We start from the raw sequence: 27,121 nt of genomic DNA, 5'->3' as shown, positions 1-27,121 counted from the left end.
ACAGGAGGGATGGAATATAACTAAGGGATTTGCTTCAAGTTCATTACAGGTGTTGAGGGTATATCATAATCATCACAGGGAAGTTTTAAAAATATACACGCATCCTTCTGTATCACCACCAGCAAATTATGATTCACTAGGATTGAGTAGGGCCTTGAGTGTGCATATTTTAAAAAATTTTCTCCCAGATGATCTTGAATAAACCTATCACCACCTCTTTGAAAACCTGTACAACAAAGGAAAGGCGCCACCTCCAGTGCTTCCAAAAAAAAAAAAAACAACGCTTATCCTAATAATGGGAACAAAACTACCATCTAGGTTCTTCTTACTATATACCAGTTCTTTTACATGCATTGCCTATTTTAGGCCTTAGACCACCGCGGGAAGTAGGCATTACTATCCCCATTTTACACATGAAAACTCTGAGGCACAGAAGGAGCAAATCACACTAATCATCTCAGAGATTTTGAACACCTACAAACATGCTTTGTTTGGAAATTTAATGTCTTACATAATAAGCATTAATGGCTTTTGGTAGTTTATTCTCTCTCTGAATCCCTACTGTCTTTAAGACCCTCACCTTGCCAAAGGGGTTTTTTACTAACCACAGAGATTACTAGAAACATCTCACCCCACACATAGACACACTCTTTTTACCATCTTCTAGATGATGAGAATTACTACATTCTGGTAATTCAAAATCAATAAGAAATACTCTGTCCCAGCTCCCATAGAGCAGCATTTCTCAGAATCTGCTAAGCACTTATCCCAAGAGACAGCTCAAGAACAACACATGGTCTGTGGTCAAGTCAGATTAAGAAGCTTGTGTCCTGTGTACCCCCCTTGTAGGTTCCAACGTTCATTACCATGTGAACATCTCTGAGAAAGCCTGGAGTCAACAGACCTGTTAAACTTTCTTTAGCCCTGAGCTCTCCAAATTTATTTAACCTAAGAATCATTTTTCAGAACAAATATTATTAACATTCCTATGGAACTTTTCAGAAAATATTAGCCTGAATTGTGGTACGGATACAGTCACAACAGGTGAAGAGTAACAGAGAAGTTGACAATCCTCATGGCTTATACAGTCCATTCTTCCCTTTCCTGTTTAGGTTCAAATGAAATTATAAACGTTAAAGAACTTCTTAAAAGAGTCTTTCTCCCATGACACTGCAGATTGTCTTCAAGGTTGCCAAAGAGTTTGTTTCAAATCCTTTTCTCAGAATTCTTCTTGGACTAAATCAACTTTTTTTTTCAATTGGAACTTTTATTCCAAGGGGCTGTCTTTGAGTTTATAAAATTATTGACCTATTTTTGAGATATTCACTCTCACTTCCCATTGTTAGGAAAAGAAGGGAAAGAGGGGGAATTCAAAATTAGGATTATTCTGAAAACCTGTCCAGCTGACAAGAGGACTTTATTAGAGAATTCAAATGTATAGTTTTCTCTTTGGATACCTGAAACCTCTTCTGTAAAAGAGTTTTAACCTAGGGATTTAACACCTGGAAAGGTGTGTATAGCATTCATTTCAATAAATGTAATTGTTACCAAAACCCAAGGAATCAGAAATGAATGCTTCCAATTAGTGTTTCAGATCAAACATGTCCCTGGCTATTTTCCAAATCATTGAGGCCTAAATCCCACTGAAGCATGGGTCAGATCATTCCCCAGTGCCAACAGGGAACTTGCTATGCCAAGTACATTCTGTGGACTAGCCACTTCAGTAAGCCTAACTGAGAGCTTGTCAGAAATGCAGAATCTCAGGCCCTACCCCAGACTAAACCAGAATCTGCATTTTAACAGGATCCTCGGGAGAGTCATGTGCATATGAAAGTTTGAAAGGCTCTGGCTCAGAGCATCATTAATCAATGTAATAATTATACATACCTGTTTGTTGCTCAGGTTAAAAATTCTCCATTGAGTCTCTCTTTTGACTAGCTTGCATGCCACCAATGATAGTGCTTTTAAGCCATTTACTCAGTTACGAACAGCTGCTGTACTTAGATCCTCTGGAATGAAAGTATGTATTGATTTTAAGGTACTTAGACAAAGGAGCATTTTGCCAACAAAGAGTTGAGATCCAGTAGGGAGAAATTATTCCCATCCCAGTTCAGTGATGCCAAACCTCAGTTAATGCAAAAGTTTAGCTACCTGTCTTCTAACCTTGCCTGCCCTTGAGAACCAGAGAAAGGTCCTCTTTCCTGCTAGATTTTTTCCAAATTTCTAGACAGGCTTTTCCAAATTTCCTTTAAGAACAAAACTTAGTGCTTTTTACCTGTTGATCAGTACTTAAATGTTGAGCACAGATCACACTTTTTTTTTTTAATTTATTTTACTTTAGGTGCATGTTATATCTGGCATTTCTCCCCATGCTATCTCTCCCCACCCTCCCCTCCCTCCCCACCCCCTGCTGTCTAGGATTCTTTTAAAATATAACTTCATAATAGTATGTAATATCAAGAAGACATAACAGATAACTGGATTAAACACCTACTATGGCCATAGGCAGTTTTTCTAAGTGTTCTATATCTATTATTTCCTTCTACTACTCAAAAATAACCCTGTAAAATAGGTGCTTTTATTACTCCATTTAACAAATGAGGCAAGAACAGTTAATTAACCCTGTTCACTAGGTTGGCTGAGCTCAGATCCAAACTCAGGCACAGTTCTTTGGTTGGTTTGTTTACTTTTTGTCGTGGAAATTTTTAAGAATATACAAAACCAGAGAGAACAATATGATACATTTCTATGGACCCATCACCTGATTTCAACAATCAGTTTATAACCAGTCTTTTTTTAATCTATACCCCATCCTCTACATCTGCAAATTATTTTGAAGCAGATCTTCAATATTTTATTTTACCCATAAATATTTTATTATGTCTCTAAAGGATAGGATTTTTTAAATATATGATTATATTATCATACCTAAAAATTAGCAATATTTATTTGATACCAACTTTCAAATCAGTGGTCAATATTTTTCATTTGTTTGAATCGGGATCGAAATAAGAACAAATATTGAGATTAGTTTCTTTAAACTATTTTATTCTGTAAGTTCCCCACTTAGCTTTCTCTTTTTGATGCATATTTAGTTTTTGTTGCTTAATAAACCAGGTTGTTTGTCCTGTGTGGTTTCTTATAGTCTGTGCATTGTCTCCCTGTAGTACCATTTAACATGTTTTTCTGACCACTATATTTTTACAACATGGTAGTGCCTAAGTCAGATTCAGGTTAGATTTGGCCTTTGAGCATGCGCATGTCAATGTTATGTCATAGGACCTGAGGTGCTACCATCTCAAAGCACAAAACATCTATCTTTTTTCATTGTTAATAGTCATTCATGGTGGTTGTTTAGATTCATTAGTTCAATGGAATTTGAAAAAACTAGTAATATTCTAATTGGTTTATAAGGAAAAATGTCCCCTCATGAAGTATTGGGTCACTCCAAGGTGTCCTCTGTAGAGAAAATGGATGTCTTTGAGTCTTTCCTCTCATTTACATTTTCAAAATAATGAGTTGTTTGCCTAACATCCTCCAAAAGTGTTCAGTGGGTTTTTCTTTTTTAGCATCAATATGAACTCATGGATTTAAACATATCTGATGTATGTCAAATTAATGCACTAGTTGTCTTTCATTATTACCCCATCTCTAGGCAGTGGGAACTGCTTAAAAAAGAGAAGTGGCTCCTGAGTTCTTTTCACGTGATGGTAGTGGTCTTGGTAGATCTGCTTCCTTTTAATAGAAACCACAGTAAATATATCCTAGAGGATTTTATTACTATTGAGTTGATTATTATTTCTATGTCATTTAAATGAACAAAACTAGAACATTTTTCTTGAACTCCCAACCTCAGGTGATCTGCCCACCTTGGCCTCCGAAGTGCTTGGATTACAGGCGTGAGCCTCCGCACCCGGCCAAAACTAGAACATTTTTACGATTAAATACATCAGGATTCATGCTGACACTTCAAATTCAAGAATAGAGGTTTTTACCTCACCTCATCAATATTAAATATGTAAACTCTTTCCTGCATCAGGCAAAGTCCCTGTCCACTGTGTTACACCACCCCATTTTGATATTTAATACTCACAGAAATTCTATGAGGTTGAAATGGTAGGAACTAGGAACATTTTAGAGATGAGAAGATAACTTCAGACAGATTGAATTTTTCAAAATTATCCAGGTAATACAGTGCTGAGCCCAAATTAGAACTCAGTTCTGATATACCTGATTATTTTTCCCATTGCTGAAATTATTCTTACCTTTCTTTATATGTATTTTTATGTCTCAAATGAATATATTTTCATATGTATGAAAATTCTAAAGCTTTATAGATTTTAGGTTTAATTATTTATAATAATAATAACTTGATGGTGATGGGGCAACCCTATGAAAAACTGTTACTGTTATTTTCTGTAGACTTCTGGGCTCCTTGTGGTGATCTCCTCCAGTCTTCTACTTGTGTGCAGGTGCACACTCTCCTCACACACCCATACGACATCCCCTCTTCCCAATGTCTAGCATTATTTGCACATTTCTATAAAAAGATATTTTTCCTTTAGAGCCTTACAAGAAAGCTCTGCTAGGTTATGTGAAAGGTGAATTTTTTTTTATTGTTTGTTTGTTGTTGTTTTGGTGTTTTTTTTTTTTTTTTTTTTTGAGATGGAGTCTTGCGCTGCCACCCAGGCTGGAGTGCAATGGCACAGTCTTGGCTCACTGCAACCTCTGCCTCCTGGGTTCAAGTGATTGTCCTGCTGCAGCCTCCTGAGTAGCTGGGATTACAGGCACCTACCGCCATGCCAGGTTAATTTTTTGTATTTTTAGTAGAGACAGGGTTTCACTATGTTGACCAGGCTGTTCTCGAACTCCTGACCTCATGATTCACCTGCCTCAGCCTCCCAAAGTGCTGGGATTACAGGTGTGAGCCACTGTGGCCAGCCGGAAAAATGAAATGTTAATGGATGATATCTTAAAGTTATGGATGATAACCTATGGGATTAATGAATTATATCTTAAAGGTTTTCTCCTTCCCAGCAACTCCGTTACCCAAGACAATGTATTTACATTTTAGTATTGGCCTTCACTGCCTTAGTCTATGGTGGGTATTTAAGGTCAATGTGGGAAATATTTGATATCTCAAATGAAAACCATACCAATCTAATATGGTATATGGCTTAGTTAAGACTCTTGATTACATGTAACAGAACTGTAATTCAAAATAGTGTGGACAAAAAGTTAATTAGAAAAATATGGGTGAGTTGGGCCTTAGGTGCATGCGGAATGAAGAATTCAGAATCCATCAGTACAATGTCCATCCCTTGTCTATGTTTCTTGTGATGTGTTTGACTTCACTCTTTCAAACCAACTTCCTTTGTGTGGAATGAAATGTAGTACCAGTTGTACTTGTGCTTTATAGCTTAACCCCCAGAGAGGGTCTAGCAACCTTCCCTGATGTCTTGGTTGAAAAGCATCCTGGGGGAATGGACTGCTGGCCTGGCTGATATCATGTACCCATTCCTAGACAAATTAACTCTGGCCAGAAACAAAGGACTAAGTGATTGGCATCCTCCACTTGAACCCCATGTTTGAAATTGATCTGTAGGGTGGGAGAATTCTGAACAGCAGAGTAATAAATATCCATTATATCTATGACTCATCCGCAGTCTATAAGCCTAATTTACCTGTGACCATGGTCATTCATCCTAAAGGAGGGGGCTTAATATCCTCTGTCTCTCTCCTAGAGTCCCTAAGTGTTATCCCTCTTCCCAAAATGCCCTTCCTTGTCTGACCTCTCTCTGGTTTAGGCAACACTCTGACCCATGTCCCACAGGTAAGCACTCCTTTCTCTGTGCTTGCATGGACTTTGCTCTTGCCACTCTCAACTACTGTAGTTCATTCAATAAATTCATTTACTCAGTCAACATCTGATGAGGTCCTCCTGTTACCAAACACTGTACTAGGATCTTTGTTATTGTGGTTTATCAACAGAGGTGACACATTGTGACCATATCTTCCATGAACAACTTAATATAGTTTCTTGAACTGAAATTTATACTCTCTTCTTTGTGAATTCTTTTGCCAAAACATGAAGCATGAAACTTTGGATTTCGTATCATCTTCTTGTGTTTCAGTTATCTACAGCAAGAAAAGCTTTGTACAGAAAAGGTTTGTCTGTGCAATACTCCCTTAAGGCGCCACTGGCCATCTGGTAGCACCTGCTCATATTTCAGGCATCAGACCACTCACACATTCATTCATCAAATATTTATTAAAAGCCTTCTATGTGCTGAATGCTGTAGCATGCTCTGGGGGCCCAGGAGTAAACAAGAGAGATACAGGGTATGACTGCATGCACTTACAGGGAATTACACAAACAGTTGTTAACAATTCTGCCAACCATTAGTTCCTTTTAGAAATGACAGAAGAAATCATCCTATTTCTGTATTTGCTTGGCATGCCAAGTCCATGCCCTGTATGTTTGGTAAATGCCATAGCAAGATCTCCAGATTACTTTTAGTCAGCCCAAGTGGGAAACAGAATATTTGTCCACTTGACCAAAAGGAACTCAAACTATAAAAACTCCTAAGAGCCCTCCAGCCCAATCTGCCTGCTTTTGTGAGAGAATCAGTAGGGCAGGCAGGGACCTTTAGAGTGATTGAATATGCAAATGATTTCCTCATCCAGAGCCAGAGGAAAGTAACTGCCAGTCACCCTGTTATGGGTTATCCTGAAAAGAACCTTCACCTACCAGGAAGCAGCTAGGTTATCAAGTGCTAGTAACTGTCATTAGTTTTCAGATAGGATTCTCAGAAATCAGAGGGTTGCTTAATTTGTATGCCGGGAAGAAAACCTCAATCACCTAGCTTAGCAGCTGGGGTGTGAAGTACATTTGCTTTCACCATTTAGACAACGGATAACTTAAAATGAAAAAACTTTAGTGTTCTTCCAAGGTTGCAGCATATCTCCCATGTAGCTTCCTTGGTCGGCATGGTTTGCCTACACTGTAACCCCTACTCCTTGGCACAGTCAGTTGAGCCATCCACACAGGAGGGTCAATGTCGCCATTTTGTTATTCTCATCCCCTGATAGTGGTGGTTCTCCTTGGTAGTCTTTTAGCCTGGGAATCACGTAGAAACAGAATCCAAGAGCTTCACAAAAGCATGGCAGTCACAGATTTAACTCTTCTTTTTCATAAACATAATTGACTCTTGGTAAAAACTAAATACATAAATTATTTCTATGTTTGAGGAAAGAGTTTGGTTGGCTTCCATTTCTTTAATCAACAAAATCTTTCTTGAATGATATTTCCTAATGGACATACAGGGATTTCAAAGTGGTCTAAGATGTGCTTCTAATCCTGTAAGAACTATATGACCATGGGTTCCATTTTTAAAAAAGGCCATTTGTGACTATTAAAAAAACAAAAAAAAAAGGTTGTTCTTTCAACATCCATTATTTAAGAATATACAATAAAACCAAAAGCTACAGTGAATCTAGTGAATTGGTAAATGAAATTTCAATTTATTAATCCCAATAATTCCTTTAGAAATCTGAAAGATACTGGTACATGCATATGTGAGACTTATTTTTACTCTGTCTACAGATAGCATTTGGGAGCATATGAGGGATTTGTAGACAAGTTGCAGTAGCTTAATCTACCAATCATGAACCATTGGCTTATCCAAACAGCTTGGTAACAGAAATTCCTTTGCAGTCTCCTTTCTTTTCCTCCCTTGAGTCATTCGACTCAAGTCAAAGCCCCACAGTAAGAGAGTTTAATGGGCAGGGCATCATGGCTTACATTCCCATCACAGTTATAAACCAGAAATGCAAGGCACTTTCCCACAGGGAAGTCAAAAGTTTACAAAGGATGAAACAGAAGATGAGTAGCCAGAAGAAAGCTATCCATTACAAACAACTTCAAAAGATCATTCATACATTTATTTAATCACATGTATTGGTGAATTCAATCATTAATTGTGACTGATAAAAGGAAATAAGCCTAGAAAAGTAAAACTTGAGGCAAGCACAAGGAAAACAGCCTATTCTAGCTCATGGAATATATTCCAGCCTGAGATGGCAGGCTTGCTGTACCTGGGACACAGGTGAGCAAGGAGGACCTCAACCCCGGGGAGTGATTATGCCCTGGCACCAGGCCCAGTTTCCTTTGCTCTCAAAGATACCACTGTTGACACACCTGAGCCAGACTGGGAACCTTGAGTTGTCTTATGGCAGCAATCATTGATTTGTGTTAATCACCCCTTTCCTCCTTTGATTCTCTCTTACTTTCCCACATGACTGCTATATCATGGATAGTTAATAAAAGCTTGAATGGAGGCATGAGTGAACAGGGGACTAGACTGGACAAAGGTGGGATTGAGGACTCTGACTACATTTTTTATTTGTTGAGTTAAAGGCTTCCCACACAAGAGGTGGTCCTACTCCAATGAATCAAAGTTCAGACTGTGCCTGGGACTTTTTCTGTTGTGTGAATCAGCCTTTACAGTGAGATCTGCTTTGTATCTACTCACCTATCACCTTTCAAAATACACACAGCCAACATCACCCTCTCGAGTACTAACCTTGCCTCAACACATCTTTATGGTGTGCCTGCAAAAACAAGGTATTACAGGAGATGCCCCAGAGGAAGCTGACAGTCTACCAGAGGATGCATAGATCTAGACAGAGGTATTCAATGGAAACAGCAGCAGTGGTGGCAGCACATGAAAAGGAGCAATTCTGATTAGCTGAGGTGGAACCTTCTGTGGAGATTATAGTGGGCTTCATAGAGGGAGTAGCCAAAAAATTCATAAAGGCTAAAAAATAAAAATTTTCAAAAAAAAATCTTCTGGGGAAGACAATCCAAGATGGCCAAATAGGAACAGCTCTGGATTGCAGTTCCTAGTGAGAACACAAAGAGTGAGTTATCACTGCATTTCCAAATGAATTTTTATTGCCCACAGACCAGGAGATTCCTGGGTGGAAAAGTCTCCAGCCATGAGTCTCCAGCATGGCTGTTTCAGCCGGTGCAGCAGGTCACCACACAAAAACTCACACAAATCTGGGTGCCACTTCAACTGGTGACTGGAACGCCTGGTAGACAGAGTCATCCATTCAACTGAAAAAAAGGGTGCTGAAACAGGGAACCAAGTGATCTGGCTCAGCAGGTCCCACCTCCACAAAGACCAGCAATCTCAAACGCTCTGGATTGAGAGTTTCACAGCAAGCACGGCTGGACCTGGGATGGTCCAGCTCTGTGTGGGGAAGGGCTTCTACCATTACTGAGGCAGTACACCACTATGGAGGCAGTCCGCCATTGCTGTGGCAGTCCGCCATTACCAAGGCATTATGCCATTACTGAAGCAGTCTGCCATTACCGAGGCAATCGCCATTACTGAGGGAGTCTGCCATTACAGACACAGCCTAATATTACTGAGGCACACCGCCATTACTGAGGCAGTTCTAACTATACCTTTATAAACAAAACCACAAGGAAGTTTTCACAGCAGCTGAGCAGAGCCCACGGCAGCTCAGCAATGCCTCTGCTGACAGACTGTAACTAGGCTACCTCCTCGCTGGGCAGGGCATCTCTGAAAAAATGCAGCAGCACATTAGGAACTTATAAATAAAGCTCCACCCTCCCAGGACAGAGCACCTGGGAAAAAAAGGCAGTTATGAGCTCTGCTGCAGCAGACTTAAATGTACCTGACCAGCAGCTCTGAACAGAACAACAGAGCTCACAGCTCAGCACTTGAGCTCCTATAAGGGACAGACTGTCTCCTCAGGCAGCTCCCTGACCCCCATATATCCAAAGAGATACCTCATAAAACAGAGCTCAGGCTGACATCTGGCACATCATTCTGGGACAAAGATAACAGAAGAAGAAACTGGCAGCAACCTTTACTATTCTGCAGCTGCTGCAGGGGATCCCCAGACAAGCAGAGTCTGGAGTGGACCTCCAACAGTCCTAAAGCAGAGGAGCGTGATGGTTAGAAGGAAAAGGAAAAAACAGAAAGAAATAACTTCACCATCAACAAAAAGGACGTCCACTCAGAGAACCCATCTGAAAGTCACCAACTGCAAGGACCACAGGTAGATAAATCCACAAAGATGGGAAGAAACCAGTGCAAAAAGGATGAAAACACCCAAAACCAGAAGGCCTCTCCTCCTCCAAGGGATCATAACTCCTCACCAGCAAGGGAACAAGGCTGGATGGAGAATGAGTCTGATGAATTGACATAAACAGGCTTCATAAAGTGGGTAATAACAAATTACTCTGAGCTAAAAGAACATGTTCTAACCCAATGCAAAGAAACTAAGAACCTTGAAAAAAGGTTTGATGAAATGCTAACAAGAATAAACAGCTTAGAGAAGAATATAAATGAATTGATGGAGCTGAAAACACAACATAAGCACGTCTCGAAGTATGCACAAGTTTCAATAGCCGAATAGACCAAGCAGAAGAAAGGATATCAGAGATTGAAGATCAACTCAATGAAATAAAATGAGAAGGCAAGATTAGAGAAAAAAGAGTGAAATGAACAAAGCCTCCAGGAAATATGGGATTATGTGAAAAGACCTAATCTACGTTTGATAGGTGTACCTGAACATGACAGAATGAATCCAAGCTGGAAAATATTTTTCAGGATATTATCGAGGAGAACTTCCCTAACCTAGCAAGGCAGAGCACCATTCATGTCCAGAAAATGCAGAGAACACCATAAAGATATTCCTCAAGAAGAGCAACCCCAAGACACATAATCGTCAGTTTCACCAGGGTTGAAATGAAGGAAAACATGCTAAGGGCAGCCAGAGAGAAAGGCCAGGTTATCCACAAAGGGAAGCCCATCAGACTCACAGAGAATCTCTCCACAGAAACCCTACAATGAGAAGGGAGTGGGGGCCAATATTCAATATTCTTAAAGAAAATAACTTTCAACCTAGAATTTCATATCCAGCCAAACTAAGCTTCATAAGCGAAGGAGAAATAAAATTATGAACAAGCAATTGCTGAGAGATTTCATCACCACCAGGCCTGCCTTACAAGAGCTCCTGAAAGACGCACTAAACATAGAAAGGAACAACCAGTATCAGCCATTCCAAAAACATACCAAATGGTAAAGAGCATCAACACAATGAAGAAACTGCATCACCTAATGGGCAAAACAACCAGCTAGCGTCAATATGGCAGGATCAAATTCACGCATAACAATATTAACGCTAAATATAAATGGACTAACTGCCCTAATCAAAAGACACTGACTGGCAATGTGGATAAAAAGTCAAGACCCATCGGTGTGCTGTATTCAGGAAACCCATCTCACATGTAAAGACACACATAGGCTCAAAATAAAGGGATGGAGGAAGATTTACCAAGAAAATGGAGAACAAAAAAAAAAAAGCAGGAGTTATAATCCTAGTCTCTGATAAAATAGACTTTAAACCAACAAAGATCAAAAGAGACAAGGGCATTTACATAATGGTAAAAGGATCAATGCAACAAGAAGGGCTAACTATCCTAAATATATATGCACCCAATACAGGAGCACCCAGATACATAAAGCAAGCTCTTAATGACCTACAAAGAGACTTAGATGTCCACACAATGATAGTGGTAGACTTTAACACTCCACTCTCAATATTAGACAGATCAGCAAGAGAGAAAATTAACGGGGATATCCAGGACTTGAACTCAGATTGGGACCAAGCAAACCTAATAGACATTTACAGAACTCTCAACCCCAAATCCACAGAATATACATTCTTCTCAGCACCACATCACACCTACTCTAAAATTGACCACATAATTGGAAGTAAAACACTCCTCAGCAAATGCAAAAGAACAGAAATCATAACAGTCTCTCAGACCACAGTGAAATCAAATTAGAACTCAGGATTAAGAAGCTCACTTAACTTTGAACCACACAACTTCATGGAAACTGGACAACTGGCTCTTGAATGTTGACTGGATAAACAATGAAATGAAGGCAGAAATAAAGATATTCTTCAAAACCAATGGGAACAATGACACAGCATGCCAGAATCTCTTGGATACATTTAAAGCAGTGTCTAAAGGAAAATTTATAGCAATAAATGCCCACATGAGAAACAAGGAAAGATCTAAAATGGACACGCTATCATCAAAATGGAAAGAGCTAAAGGAGCAAGAATAAGAAAACTCAAAAGCTAGCAAAAAAACAAGAAATAACTAAGATCAGAGCAGAACTGAAGGAGATAGAGATATAAAAAAAAAACCTTCAAAAAATTAATAAATCCAGGATCTGTTTTTTTTGAAAAGATCAACAAAATAGACCACTAGCCAGATTAATTAAAAAAAAAAGAAAAGAGAGAAGAATCAAATAGATGCAATAAAAAATGATAAAGGGAATATCACCACCAGTTCCACAAAATACAAACTACCATCAGAGATTACTACAAACAACTCTGTGCACATAAACCAGTAAACCTGGAAGAAATGGATGCATTCCTGGACATTTACATCCTCCCAAGCCTAACCCAGGAAGACGTCAAAACCCTGAATAGATCAATAACAAGGGCTGAAGTTGAGGCAGCAATTAATAGCCTACCACCCAACAAAAGCCCAGGTCCAGATGGATTCATATCCGAATTCTACCAGACATACAAGGAGGAGCTGGTACCACTCCTTCTGAGACTATTCCAAACAATCCAAAAGGGGGAATCCTTCCCAAATCATTTTATGAGACAAACATCATCCTGATACCAAAACCCGGCAGAGACTCAACAACAAAAGAAAACTTCAGGCCAATATCCATGATGAACACAGATGCAAAAATCTTCAATAAAATACTGGCAAAGTGATTGCAACAGCATATCAAAAAGCTTATCCATCACGATCAAGTAGGCTTCATCCCAGAGATGCAAGGCTGCCTCAACATATGCAAGTCATAAATCTAATCCACCACATAAACAGAACCAAAGACAAAAACCACATGATTATATCAATAGATGCAGAGAAGGCCTTCAACAAAATTCAACAGTCCTCTGTGCTAAAAACTCTCAATAAACTAGATACCAATGGAACATATCTCAAAATAATAAAAGCTATTTACGACAAACCCACAGCCAATATCATACTGAATGGGCAAAAACTGGAAGCATTCCCTTTGAAATCGGGCATTAGGCAAGGATGCCCTCTTTCACTACTCCTATTCAATATAGTATTGGAAGTTCTAGCCAAAGCAATCAGGCAATAAATAAATAAATAAAGGGTATTCAATTAGGAAAGGAGGAAGTCAAATTGTCTCTATTTGCAGATGATATGATTGTATATTTACAAGACCCCATCGTCTCAGCCCAAAATCTCCTGAAACTGATAAGCGACTTCAGCAAAGTCTCAGGATACAAAATCAATGTATAGAAATCACCAGCATTCCTATACACCAATAACAGACTTAAAGGGAGCCAAATCAAGAACCAACTCCCATTCACAGTTGCAACAAAGAGAATAAAATACCTAGGAATACAACTAACAAAGGATATAAAGGATCTCTTCAAGGAGAACTGCAAACCACTGCTCAACAAAATAAGAGAGGACACAAACAGATGGTGAAACATTCCATGCTCATGGTTAGGAAGAATCAATATTGTGAAAATGGCCATACTGCCCAAAGTAATTTATAGATTCAATGCTATCCCCATCAATCTACCTATGACCCTCTTCACGGAACTGGGAAAAAAAAAAAAAAAAAAAAACTTAAACTTCACATGGAACCAAAAGAGAGTCTGCATAGCCAAGTCAATTCTAAACAAAAAGAACAAAGCTGGAGATATGCTGCCTGACTTCAAACTATACTACAAGGCTACAGTAATCCAAACAACTTGGCACTGCTACCAAAACAGAGATATAGACCAATGGAACTGAACAGAGGCCTCAGAGGCAATGCCACACATCTACCACCATCCAATCTTTGACAAACCTGACAAAAACAAGCAATGGGGAAAGGATTCCCTGCTTCAAAAATGGTGTTGGGAAAACTGGCTAGCCATGTGCAGAAAGCAGAAACTGGGCCCCATCCTGACACCTTACACTAAAATTAACTCCAGATGAGTTAAAGACTTAAACATAAGACCTAACACCATAAAAACCCTAGAAGAAAACCTAGGCAAAGCCATTCAGGACAGAGGCATAAACAAGGACTTCGTAACTAAAACACCAAAAGCATTGGCAACAAAAGCCAAAATAGACAAATGGGATCTAATTAAAGTCCAGAGCTTCCACACATCAAAAGAAACAATCATTAGAGTGAACTGGCAACCAACAGAATGGGAAAAAAAATTTGCAATCTACCCACCTGACAAAGAGCTAATATCCAGAATCTGCAAAGAACTAAAACAGATTTACAAGAAAAAAACCCATTCAAAAGTGGGTGAAGGAAAAGATGAGGCCAACAAACATATGAAAAAATGCTCATCATCACTGCTCATTAGAGAAATGCAAATCAAAACCATACTGAGATACCATCTCACGCCAGTTAGAAAGGCAATCAGTAAAAAATCTGGAGACAACAGATGCTGGAGAGGATGTAGAGAAATAGGAACACTTTTACATTGTTGGTGGGAGTATAAATTAGTTCAACCATTGTGGAAGACAGTGTGGCGATTCCTCAAGGACGTAGAAATAGAAATTCCATTTGACCCAGCAATCCCATTACTGGGTATATATCCAAAGGATTATAAATTGTTCTACTGTAAAGACACATGCACACAAATGTTCACTACAACACTGTTTACAATAGAAAAGACCTGGAACCAACCCAATTGCCCATCAATGATAGACTGGACAGGGAAAATGTGACACATAAACACCATGGAATACTATGCAGCCATAAAAAATGATGAGTTTGTTTCCTTTTTAGGGATATGAATAAACCTGGAAACCATCATTCTCAGCAAACTGACATAAGAACAGAAAGTCAAACACTGCATGTTCTCACTCATAGGCTAGTGTTGAACAATGAGAACATATGGACACAGGGAGGGGAGCATCACACACTAGGGTCTGTTGGGGTAACTAGGGGAGGGACAGCAGGGGTTAGGTAGTTGGGGAGGGATAACATGGGGAGAAGTGCCAGATATAGGGGATGGGGATAAAGGCAGCAAACCACATTGCCATATATGTACCTTTGCAACAATCCTGTATGCTCTTCACATGTACCCCAGAACCTAAAGTGAAATAAAATATATATATATATATATATATATATATATATATTTTTTTTTTTAAATGTCTTCTAGGCCAAATAGTGCCTTAACTTTAACCTGTACTCTTTGTAGGTACTTAATTTAAAGTGGAAATGTACTTGGAAGAGGTAACACACTGCATTACTTATTTGTTGTAATTTTTGTATATTTTTTATATATTAGAGAATGAATTCATTTATTAAATCGGTCCTTCAGAGGAATTGGGTAGTGAACATAGAGAAATAGTGCCAACAGGAGAGCTTAAATATTCATCTTTCTTCTGTGCATCCAGATACCACTGTGGTTAAGGAGCAGACTCTTAGAGAGTAAGCGGTGCTAAGGTTAAAGCCTGTTTTTCTGTTTTGCTGGCTGTATGGCACTGGGGAAATCACGGATTCTCCCTAAGTCTCAATTCCTTTATCTGTAAAATAGGGATAATAATGGTACATACCTGATAGAATTATTGTAGGAATCAAAGAAGATGGCATATATAAAATACTGTGTTGATTCTCAGTACACAACAAGTGTTCAGTAAGGGCTACAGAATAACAACAGGAGAGGAGGAATGAAAGGTGATGGTGATGACGACAACAGTGACTTTGGATTCTGACGACGTGAGTGGCAATCATGGCTCTATTGCTTACCAACCATGAGATAGTCACTTTAATTTAGTCTTCTACTGCATATCTGCCCAAACCTCTTAAGGCTTTTGTGAGAACTGAATGACAGGTGCCTGGCACATAGTAAGCACTCCAGATAGGTAGGTCTGACCTAAGGAGCTGCAGAGACACGCACTCTTCTCTGGAAAGGACTGGCCTTTTCCTGTGTCTTAATGGCTCCCTAGGCCTTTTGCTGGATAGCGAGACTTTCATCAAAGGGCAGTGCCTTAGATAAAAGGCTGGGTCAAAAAGAAGTGGCCGGTTAGGCAACCTTCATCCATAAGCTAAGAAAAATTATAGGATGGTGAGAGGACATTACCCCATCTCACAAGGGAATCAGAAACTGCTGAACAAGGTTAAAATAAGAAGCCTGGCCCACACCTATAATCCCAACACTGTGGAAGGTTGAGGCAGGAGGATCACTTGAACTCAAGAGTTTGAGACCAGCCTAGGCAACATAGCAAGACCCCCATCTCTACAAAATATATCTATATACGTACATATATATTTATATATGTACGTATATAGATATATAATTTTATTTTATACAATTAGTTGGGTCTGGTGGTGCACACCTGTAGTCCCAGCTACTCAGGAAGCTGAGGTGGGAAGACTGTTTGAACCTGGGAAGTCAAGGCCGCTGTGAGCTGTGATCACACCACTGCACTCCAGCCTGAGTAACAGAGTGAGACCCTGTCTCAAAAATATTAATAAATAAGAGCCCTGACAGGTTTGTGAGGCTGGGCACTTCTCTGTGTCTTGGGCTGGCTCAACAGCTGCCCTGGAGGGAAATACAGCAAATCCTTAAAAACAAGCAGGGCCTCAGTGGTTGTCTTTGCAGCCAGCAGGACCCATGTGCCCCTCTCCACAGCCCCTCCTCCTCCAGCTGAAGGAAGGATCCCAGGGGACACGTAGCTAGAAAGAGCAGGGTCACCTCTTCATGAAAAGAGGAAGACAGAGGACCAAAATCACAAGAGGAAGACAGAGGACCAAAGTCACATGCTTGGCAGGAAAGAACACAGAACCAGGAAGGGACATTACAGGAGGAGGTGGCTAAGAAGCCCCAACAGAGGAACAAGAGTCAAACTTCATTGCTGGGGCCTGGGGGGTGTGATTAAACCGGCAGCAGGGTCTCCGAGCCATTGCAGAGGGATCGTTAGTGCTCAGACCCCACTGCCGTTTATATCTGAAATGAGTTTGGATTTAGAGACCCAGCGCTGATACCAGCAGAGTGGGGCAAAAAGAAAAAAAATTAAAAATAAAAAAAGAGACCCAGCGCTGAGCTGAGTGGTGTGGATCAGGAGTGTAAGTCGTGAAGCTCACGACTTAATCAGGGGCATGAACACAGCTGACAAATTATAGTGTGATTTGTCATTATCTCAGAGCTTGGCAAGTGTTTGTCCCTGAAAGAATCAATACCTGGAGGGAAAAGGGCCATATTTTTAGAAACTCTTGGATGGGTAATTTATTTCAAGTGAGTAGAGAGTTTATTTATGTTGGCACCCCCTCAGATCCAATGGACAGTATATTTACACAAAGCCAGAAAATGCTATCATTTCTTCGAATCAATTTGCCCCTTTAAACAGCTGTACCTTGTAGCTTTCAGTAATAAACTCACACCCCTTGCTAAAAGCTCTACTGAGAAAAACATTTCCAATCCCACCTTTAGCACTGCTGCCTTCTGTTGGGATGGAATATTACATGTCTCAACACTTTTCCACAAAGATTCTGTTTTCTAAGGCACAATTAAGATGGGCAGGGCAGGTTATGTTAGCCCCATTCTACAAATGAAGAAACAGAGGCTCGTAAGTTGAAAGTAGTACTAGTCAATGTAGACGGGAGTCAGAAAGCAAGCTCTCCCACCTGTAGCTGTGTTTTGCCCCCATTGGACTAAAAGAGCTTGTACAACAGAAATGCCTTTAAAAAGTAAAGAATCAAGAACGTGTTTAAAATACTTAGGTCTGCAGTTGAACTTGGATTCAAATCCCAGCCCATGAGATTTAAATAGGTTTGAACATGGGCACAGATTTCCCATCTCTACAGAGAGACAAATTAAAGTTCCTGCTTCCGAGAATGATTGTAAGCTTGAAAATGAATAACATATATAAAATTTTCATTGCCGTGTCTGGCAGAAATAAGAGTCCAGTAAATGCTATTTATTTTGTTCTATTAGCTACTATTTTCACAGCATTTTTATAATAATAGCAAAACAAATTAAAACACTGTACATATTCAGTAGTGAAATGATTAAAGGAAATATGGTCAGTTTTGTTCCTGGACCAAACTGAGGGTTGGGCTGCTATTTCTTGTGGCCCAATAACAAGATGCAGATGAACTGGGGAGGAAGAGTTTTTATTTCTGTAACCGGTTTACAGGGAGGCTTGGAAATTATTGCCAGACCAACTCAGAATTACAGTTTTCCAGAGCTTATCTGCTTTCTGAGCTATATGTCTACCTGTAAGCATGCATTCATCAAAAGACATAAGTGATTAACTTCTTTTAATCTGTTACCAAAGTCTGAGTCCTAAAGACTTACTTCTGGAGCCTCAGTAAATTTACCTAATCTAAATGGGTCTAGGTACTGTAGCGATTACCTTATCTTGTCTCCTGCTAAATCATAAGTGTTAAGGGAGTCTTTTAGACCCCAATAAACTTGTTTGTGGAGGCCTGGGGAGTTTCTTCAGATCCCCAGTGAAACTTGTTTAATCCTGAAAATTCCTGTTTAGAATTGCTTTGTTATCTCCTCACGCTTCAAGGCCCAGGAAAGGTCTAGGCAACCTTGCTGGGATCTTTATTACACACCAGCCTTTGTATAAGGACCCTGGCTCAGTCAGTTTTTAATGTTTAACCTGGCTACTCAGTGCTGGGACAGTTGTAATGGAGGCCTGCCTTAGTGAGGCCTGGCCTGCCACATATTATACGGTAGGTTTCTGTGCATATTTAATAAAGATATAGAAAAATTTAATAACGTGAAAATGTTCAAGATCTATGAACACTGAATTTGATTGTTAAAATGTATAAATGCACATGTATATGCCTATACTAATATATGTGGATGTGGAGACACACACACACACGCATATATATATATGTGTGTTTTTTTTTTTTTTTAACAGAATCTTGCTCTGCCACCCAGTCTGGAGTGCAGTGGTGCGATCTCAGCTCACTGGAGCCTCCACCTCCCGGGTTCAAGTAGTTCTCATGCCTCAGCCTCCTGAGTAGCTGAGATTACAGACAAGCACCACCATGCCTGGCTAATTTTTGTATTTTTAGTAGAAACAGGGTTTCACCATGTTGGTCAGGCTGGTCTCAAACTTCTGACATCAGGTGATCTGCCCACCTCAGCCTCCCAAAGTGCTGGGATTACAGGTGTGAGCCACCCTGCCTAGATGATGAATATATATTTGTAAAACCCTGGACATATTACATGTACAAGCATTTTAGCTGTGGATCTCTCTACGTGGTAGGATTTGTAATGCCTTTTTTTAATCATCTATTTCTGTGGTGTCCACTAGCCACTTGTAGCTATTTAAGTTTAAATTAATTAAAATCAAATTAAAATTTTTAAGAAAACAATTCCTTAGTCAAACTAGCAAACTTCAAGTGCTCAGTAGCCACACGTGATTAGTGGCTCATACTGTAGCACAATGCAGACTCAAAACAGTCCACCATCGCAGTAAGTTCTGTTAGATCTGAGCTACAGCCCCAGACCCAGGCAGGTCAGAGAAATGCAATCAGCGTAGTAACCTCCCTCTGTCCTGCATCAAACTTTTCATTAGCATTTGCTTTCTCTTCCTTAATGAGGACTTAATTCTTTTTTTCTGACACATTACAACTATCAAAGTGTGACAAAGCAGGGATTACCTTATTTGCAATGGTTCTAACAGTGATTAGCCCTCCCAGTGATCCTATTAAGACGAGATCCCTCTGAATTAATAAACTCACAGAGTCCTCTCTCTCACAGGAGGTACAATTCGAGCCAGAGCTTTTCCACAATACCATCGTGTGTGAGAAACCCAACAACCACCTCAACAAATTTAAGGGTTATATGTAAGTATCTCATGTTCCATGCTGCTAGTAAGTATCTCCACTGCAGCTAGAAAATATATTTTATATTTTGGAGAAATGACCAAACAGATAAGCGTCTTCATCCTGAGGAATTTTATTTTTTGTGTGTGTGATAAAGAAGGACTAGAGAAATTTAAATTGGGAAACTTTCTATTTTTGTTGTTGTTGTTGTTGTTGAATGATAATTATCTTGCAGGGTTAAATTCACCAGTGTTTTATTAAAAAACAACAACACCAACAACAAAAACCTTTGTAACATAGCATCAAAATCAAGATTGTGCTCTGATTCAGGAAGGTGAATATGAATTAATTAAGATCATTTTTTTAAGTGCCTGTATTGCGTTGTAAGTAAGAACAATAACTTTAGAATTTGGCAGATCTGGGTTTGAATAGGGGTTCTGCAAATTACAAGCTATGTGACCTTGGGTAAATTAATTCACCTCTCTGAGCCTGTTTCCACATTCAAAAAAATTAAATTCTAATATCAATATCAAAGGGTTTTTCTTTTCTAAGATTAAGTGACTTAGCATACACAAAACCCTTACCACAGCAACTAGTAGAGAGGAAACATTCAGTTAACAGTGGCTTCTGCTATTAGGATTATTGTTATTCTTATTCCTCAACTTTGGTTCAGCCTAAGAATTTTACTGTGATTCTGCTCCCATATCAGACCACTAGTCTCGCAAAATAAAGAGCCATAGTAACAGATGTGAGTAAATGCCCTTAAACAGTGCTTTTCTACAGGAGTGTCCAATCTTTTGGCTTCCCTGGGCCACACTGGAAGAATTGTCTTGGGCCACGCATAAAAAACACTTAACCCTAACAATAGCCAATGAGGAAAAAAAAAAAAAAAAAACCTCATAATATTTTAAGAAAGTTTATGAATTTGTGTGGGGCCATGTTCAAGCCACCCTGGGCCGCATGTGGGCCGTGGGTCCGACAAGCTTGCTTTGACAGCTTTTAGAGGACTTCCAGAGAGCATTATCTCACATAATCTTCACAACAACCCCAGAGCACGAATATCATGACTTGGATTATGATTATCTGAGACTTTATACATTTAAAGGATCTCCCAAAGTCACACAGCAGGTATAAGACAAAGCCAGGACTCATATGGGGGTCTTTTGACTCCAACACCTGTGTGCTTTCCATAGCCATCCATTGAGGAGCTCAGCCACGTTACACCAACTTCTCCACCTGTAGGGCTTGGAATGAGGCTTAGCAGCTCCCTGAAATGCAGCTGTCTTTGCTTTCCTCTGCCCACATGTCCTCAGGTCATGTGGGATATCATGAGGAGAAATAGAAAGGAGAAACAATAAGAACAATACCAGAGAAACTGTAGGTTTTGTAGGCAAATTACTTCTAAAATACAGAGTGAGCAGGAGACAGGCAGAGAAGGGCCTGAGGTTGTCAGAAAAGGACTTTGCGGCAGAGGAGAGGTAAAGCCTGTCACCTGCTCTGAAGAGAAAGGTGTCCCTTGTGCCTTAGGTTTTTGAACTTGATTGATCCCAAATCACTCATGCCTTGAGTCACTCTCCATATCCTCTTAGAGAACAGCCTTATTGCTAGACTTCTGTTTAGGATCTTTCTCCCCCGAACAGCTCAGGCCAAGAGCCAGGCTTTCTCAGTTTTCAACCTGGGCTCGACCTGCCCCTCTCAGACAGATTCCAGGATAGAACTCTCCCAGCGTCATTCAACCCCAGCACCTCCTCTTCCTGGTTGCTGCTCTGGGAGACCTGTCCTTCCTCCACCTGCCTGGGACTCACGGGTGAGTCCGAAAGTCCAGTTGGGCAATTGAGTAGCTAACCCATGGAATGAAAGAGAATTCCTTGCTGCACTCCTGCATCCTTGCTGCACTTAGCAAAGAGAACACCCTCAGGCCTGGCACCCACAGATTGTCTGCACCTTCTTCCTGAGCAAACCCACTGGTCTGATGCCTCTGGGTTTCCCAGAAGCTCCTGTGAGCCTCATTAATTTAGAAGCTCCCTGAGGCCACATAGGCTGGCTAGAAGATGAATAGCTTTTAATGATCTGTTTGAAGGTTAGAGGTGTCAGATTTGAAAATGTGACTTTTGAACAAAAGAATCTCTCCAGAGCAGCGGTTCTCCACCAGGGGCAGTCCCCACCACCACCACCGCCACTACCATCACCACTCCAACCAGGGGACATTTGACAATGTCTGAAATCATTTTTCTTGCCACAACTGGGGAAAAGTGCTGTTGGCATCGAGTGGGTAGAGGCTAGGGATGCTACAGTACACAGCAGCAGCATGCCCAACCCTAGCATAGAATTGTGTAGTCCAAAATTTTAATAGCACCAAGGCTGAGAAATGCTAGTCTAGAAAAAATACAATAGAGCATCCTTGTAAACCAAGAGCGCTAATAGACAGCAGCTATAAGATAGCAAATCCTTTTCTACCATTCTTTGAAAAAGGAACATTATGACTAAGAAAAGTAGCAGCCTCTCTCATATGCTATCACTTGAGAACATTCGAAAATCATTCTTGAAACTGCAAGTTACTGACAGTGAGGCAAGCAAGATTCATTAGCCCAATATTAACTCCACAGCCAGCCTCCTCCTTAATATACAGAGGGAACAATGGCGGGTCCTGAACCTCAGTCATTCTTAGACCACCTTTATGATTTTTATCATATTCAGTAAAATCTATTTTATCTACCAGATTTTTAATTATCTTTTTCTAAAATTTATTTGAAAAGGAAAATTTATATCACTGGGCCCTATGGGAAACCAGGATCACTTGCTATATTTAAAAAGGTAAAAATTAATACAATGAAATCAAAACAGTTATATTGTAACTACAAATTATTATTTGCTATAGCATTTTTTGCATTAAAAAGTAGGATAGACAAACATTAGAATTGGGTCAAGACTATACCAGCATGAAATGAAACATCTTCCTTGACATATTCAGCAGAATTGAAAACAGAAATGACTCTCTGATTTAGTGTGAGTGAGTGCGGTAGCACTTTAGGTATCCTAATGTAGTGAAAATCTCAATAGGGTAGGTGTCTGGGACCTAGATTCCCTGGTCTTAGGATGTCCCATGTACTAAGTGTATAGCCTTGGAAAAATCTCTGCCCCTCTGAGCTTCCATTTGTTTCTTAAGGAAAAATAATCACCCTGCTGACTTCCCAGACCCACAAAGAGCCAAACAAAATTATGTAAGTAAATGTAGTTTGTAAGCACAGTGAGGAATCATTAGCATTAAAAGGAATATTGAGTGACAAGATAGCACTCTGAGGCCAGACTAGTTCTGAATCCTCATTTTGCCATTTCCTGGCTTTATGAACTTGCCTCAGTTTTCCTGTCTATAAAGTGGGTATGATAATATGCCCTATCTTACAAGGTTGTCATGAGGCTTGAGTGGAAAAGGTTTATAACTGGACTTAGAGATAAGATGTATTAAATAATTATAAGTTTAGAAAAAAAGCTCTAAGAGTTCAGATTATTATTTTTCTGTTTGCCCCAATGTTTTTGGAAATTATATTTAAGCTTACTGAAAATCTCAAAGGCATGGCATCAGGACAGAGTAAATAAAGGCCAGGCCCCAGGTAATAACTAGAGCCGGGGATTGGATTCATAAGTTTCTAGTGTGAGGTGGAAAACTGCAATGCTCCCTGAGGCTAGAAGAAGGAAGAAACTATCTCTACGTTTAGGATCTGCCTCCCAATAAATTGGGCAAAGGGCCACTCCTGTGAGGCCTATTTTATAAGCTATTGAGCAAGTAAAAGCTGTTACAGGAGAGAGGCCGAGTGAGTGATGTGGCTCAGAACAAGAGACACCCACAACCTGCCCTTCCTTTCTTTACCATTCTTACCTGTCCCATGGTATGAAAAGCAAGACTACCTGGAGGATCCTACAGACTTGGAAGTGCAGCTGGTGCAACTCTGGTCCCCAGAAGCTGAGTGACAGTGAGCATGTGAACACTGCCAATCCTCCTAAGGCCAGAAGCCAGTTTCCCTGCACTTTACCCCAAAACAATTTTGTTTGTTTGTTTGCTTTTTAAAGTTTATTAAGAAAGTAAAGGAATAAAAGATTGTTACTCCATAGCAGAGCAGCCCCAAGGGCTGCTGGTTGCCCATTTTTATGGGTATTTCTTGATTATATGCTAAACAAGGAGTGGATGATTCATTAGTTTCCTGGTAAAGGCATGGGCAATTCCCAGAGCTGAGGGTTTCTTTCCTTTTTAAACTATATAGGGTAACTTCCTGACATTGTCATGGCATCTGTAAACAGTCATAGCTTTGGTGGGAGTGTAGCAGTGAGGACAAGCAGAGGTCACTCTCATCACCATCTTGGTTTTGGTGGGTTTTGGCCGGCTTCTTTACTGCAACCTGTCTAAAAACATTTTGAATGTGAGAATTGAAGCCAAGGCTTTTTCAGCAGAGCTCTGCATTTTATGTTGGTAAATGGCAATTTTTTCAGGGTGGACAATTCCCTTCTGATGGTCTAGCTCCCACCCAGGCCTCCTAGGAGCAGTGAAGAGATCGGCCCTTGAACATGAAGGAGATTAGATTCTGAGCTACCATCATTCTTCTGAAAAACAGAAGAAGGATCATGTTCACTTACCACTTCTAGTTCTGTGACACTACCCAGTGACAGAACGGAGAGGCCACCCAACCACCTCCTGTCTTTTATTCATCGTCTCCAGGGAGCATCCTGACAAGACCAGGACTGGATTTGGCTGTGAGAGTCTTCTGCTTCGAGGCTGCACCATCAGAAACACCGAGGTGGCTGTTGGCATTGTCATCTATGCAGGTCATTGTCTCTGGGTAGTTTCCTTTGTCTGAATTTTCCTTTATCCTTCCTCCTCCATCCCCTCCTCCAAATCCATCGTCAGTCAGTGGGAACTGACAACAGTTCATAGTAACTTCCCATTTCTCAGCTAAGCAAATGGAGGCTGGGAATCACAGCAGTTCACTCAGTCTGCAGGAGACATAATGAGATTCCAACTTAATATCACTCATCTGCACAAGACAGGGAAAGGGATTCACACTCAATCATCCCAATGGTTTTGTGCTACTAACTAAAGCCAGAATGAAGTGTATCTTCTTGAGCCTGTGGAATAACCTCACCAAACCTAACGACTTCCCCTTTGGAGCCTCAATTTCCTCATTTGTACAGTGGGGAGAATATTTGTATCTGCCTCATAGAGTGTTTGTAAGGATCAAATTACTCAACACATGAAAAGCATCCAGCACTGCCTATAGCAAAGTGAGGGCTCAGTGGGTTTTAGTTGTTTTGTAGTTACATTTTTACGATTATCTTTATTTATTTTTATGGCTCCAGATATGGAGGTCTATCTCTCCTTCCTACTTTGATTCTGCTTTCCAATGAAAAAAGGTAATGTAGCTCTTCTCACAGTGAAATCTGAAGTCTTGGAGGGCAGTCTTGGGACTGCTGTATCTCTAGTTCTTATCGCCAGTGTGCCTATGCATTCAGTGCACCTGCTGTTACATGAACCTAAAGACTTCTGCCACAACAGAGGAAACGCGGTCTCTGTGGAGTGTCTTCCTTTGCTGGAAAACTCCAGAATGTGTTTCCTTCTGAGTCTTCCATTCACTGGGACACTTTGGAATAGTTTGCTTATTTGCTTTTTTGTTTGGTTTGTTTTGTTCTCCATAGAACCCCACTTCTGATGGACATAGAAGAGCATTTTAATATCCATCAACCATAAGATTTACTCTTCGGGACTGTCAAGGAGAAACAGGTCTTTTTAAAAATAATGTCACAGTCTAGCTAGGTTTCCCTAATTTAGGAGAGGGGGGTTATATTTGTCAGTTTAAATGACTTATTTCCAAGGTCTTTAGCAATGGAGTTCAACACCATCTGGTAAACCTATTGAAAATGAACACTCCAGCAATCTCCACTCTACTAAAAAAGAAAATAGTACTAATAGCCACATAGGTTTGAGCTTTGCTTCTCTGCCTGAATAGAAATAAGGAAGAAACATAAGTAGGTGATGGGAGTGGTATATAAGGTGGCAGATGTGGAGTGTTAACCATGGCTCCGGCTAGTCAGGCTGCCTTGGGGTAAAATCCATTCATATTCTGCATATTCCTGAACAAGATGGTTGAACTCTCAATGCAAGAGAGACTAATAGTTCCTATTTTGTAGCTTTATAAGGCTCAAATGAGGTTATCTGTGTAAAGGGCCTAATACAACAGTTGGAATACATCAGGTCCTCCAAAGTATGAGAAAAGATACCAGTTATTATCTAGAGCTGAGGTTCTCATCTTTGGCACCATTGACATTTTGGTCCATATTATTCTTTGTGACGGGGGCTGTCCTGTAGGGTGTTTAGCATCATCTCTTTCCTCTACCCAGAAGATGCATTAGCACCCCTCACCAAGTCAGACAACCCCAGATTTCTCAAGATGTTGCCAAATGTCCTCTGGGGACTAAAATCACTCCTGGTTGAGAGCAATGGTCCAGAATTCTCATTTCTTCCTTGACATTATCAGTAAACAAAATAGGGCTTCAGAGTCAAAGGCCCAAAAAGGCCAAGGTGAGATTTACAAAAGAAATAGGTCCAATGTAGAAGTATATGCGCCTCACAGCAAATATTGAGTACCAGAAACTGATTTAGTACTTTGCGTATATTGATTTATTTTTCCACTTCATACACCACAATCATCTCCCATTTTTCAGATGAGTAATTGAAGTACAAAGAGATTCACTCACCCAAGTTCACATGTCTACTGAGTTGAACTCTCTGTAACCCCAGGTCAGGTATCCACAGAGCTGACCTCTGTCTGACTCTAGAGTCCACACTCTTATCCACTGTCCCATACTGCCTCCCGTTGAACCCAACTCTTTCCAAAAGGGTGGAGGGGTCTCAGAAGGCAAGGATCAGGTGGGCGAAGGGGATAGTCCCAGGATCCCTGAATGGAGTGACCTTGAGAGGCAGGCAGAGAGACTACAGGCCCAGGAGTGCTGCCGGAACACCCCCCCCCCACAATTACACACACACACACACACACACATACAACTACAGCAACTTGAGTCGAATTTTGGGAGCCTAGAGTTTGTTCACTCCTCCTATTTCATTGCTACTTTAAAACCACAAGGCAACCACCTAAACAGCATTAAAGCCATTTGCTTTTGGAGCTGATGTACTGATTTTCTTTAATTTTGGACAGAAAATA

The 27,121-nt window shown here is 40.2% G+C and overlaps 1 protein-coding gene across 3 annotated transcripts in view; it reads left to right on the top strand.

Annotated features, from left to right (window-relative positions):
- Positions 1–27,121, top strand: part of LOC108297298 (probable phospholipid-transporting ATPase VB) — a 232,912-nt gene that overhangs the window by 175,668 nt on the left and 30,123 nt on the right. For all 3 annotated transcript variants that reach the window (XM_017520014.2, XM_037735376.1, XM_017520013.2), the window contains 2 exons: positions 19,849–19,934; positions 24,625–24,731. In XM_017520014.2, coding sequence (XP_017375503.2) covers positions 19,849–19,934; positions 24,625–24,731 — 193 coding nt within the window. The remainder of the gene's footprint in view (positions 1–19,848; positions 19,935–24,624; positions 24,732–27,121) is intronic.

The sequence above is a fragment of the Cebus imitator genome, unplaced genomic scaffold, assembly GCF_001604975.1.
Source record: "Cebus imitator isolate Cc_AM_T3 unplaced genomic scaffold, Cebus_imitator-1.0 Scaffold789, whole genome shotgun sequence".
Classification (NCBI taxonomy): Eukaryota; Metazoa; Chordata; class Mammalia; order Primates; family Cebidae; genus Cebus; species Cebus imitator.
The sequence above is the reverse complement of the archived record's forward strand: the minus strand, read 5'-3'. Positions and strand labels throughout refer to the sequence as shown.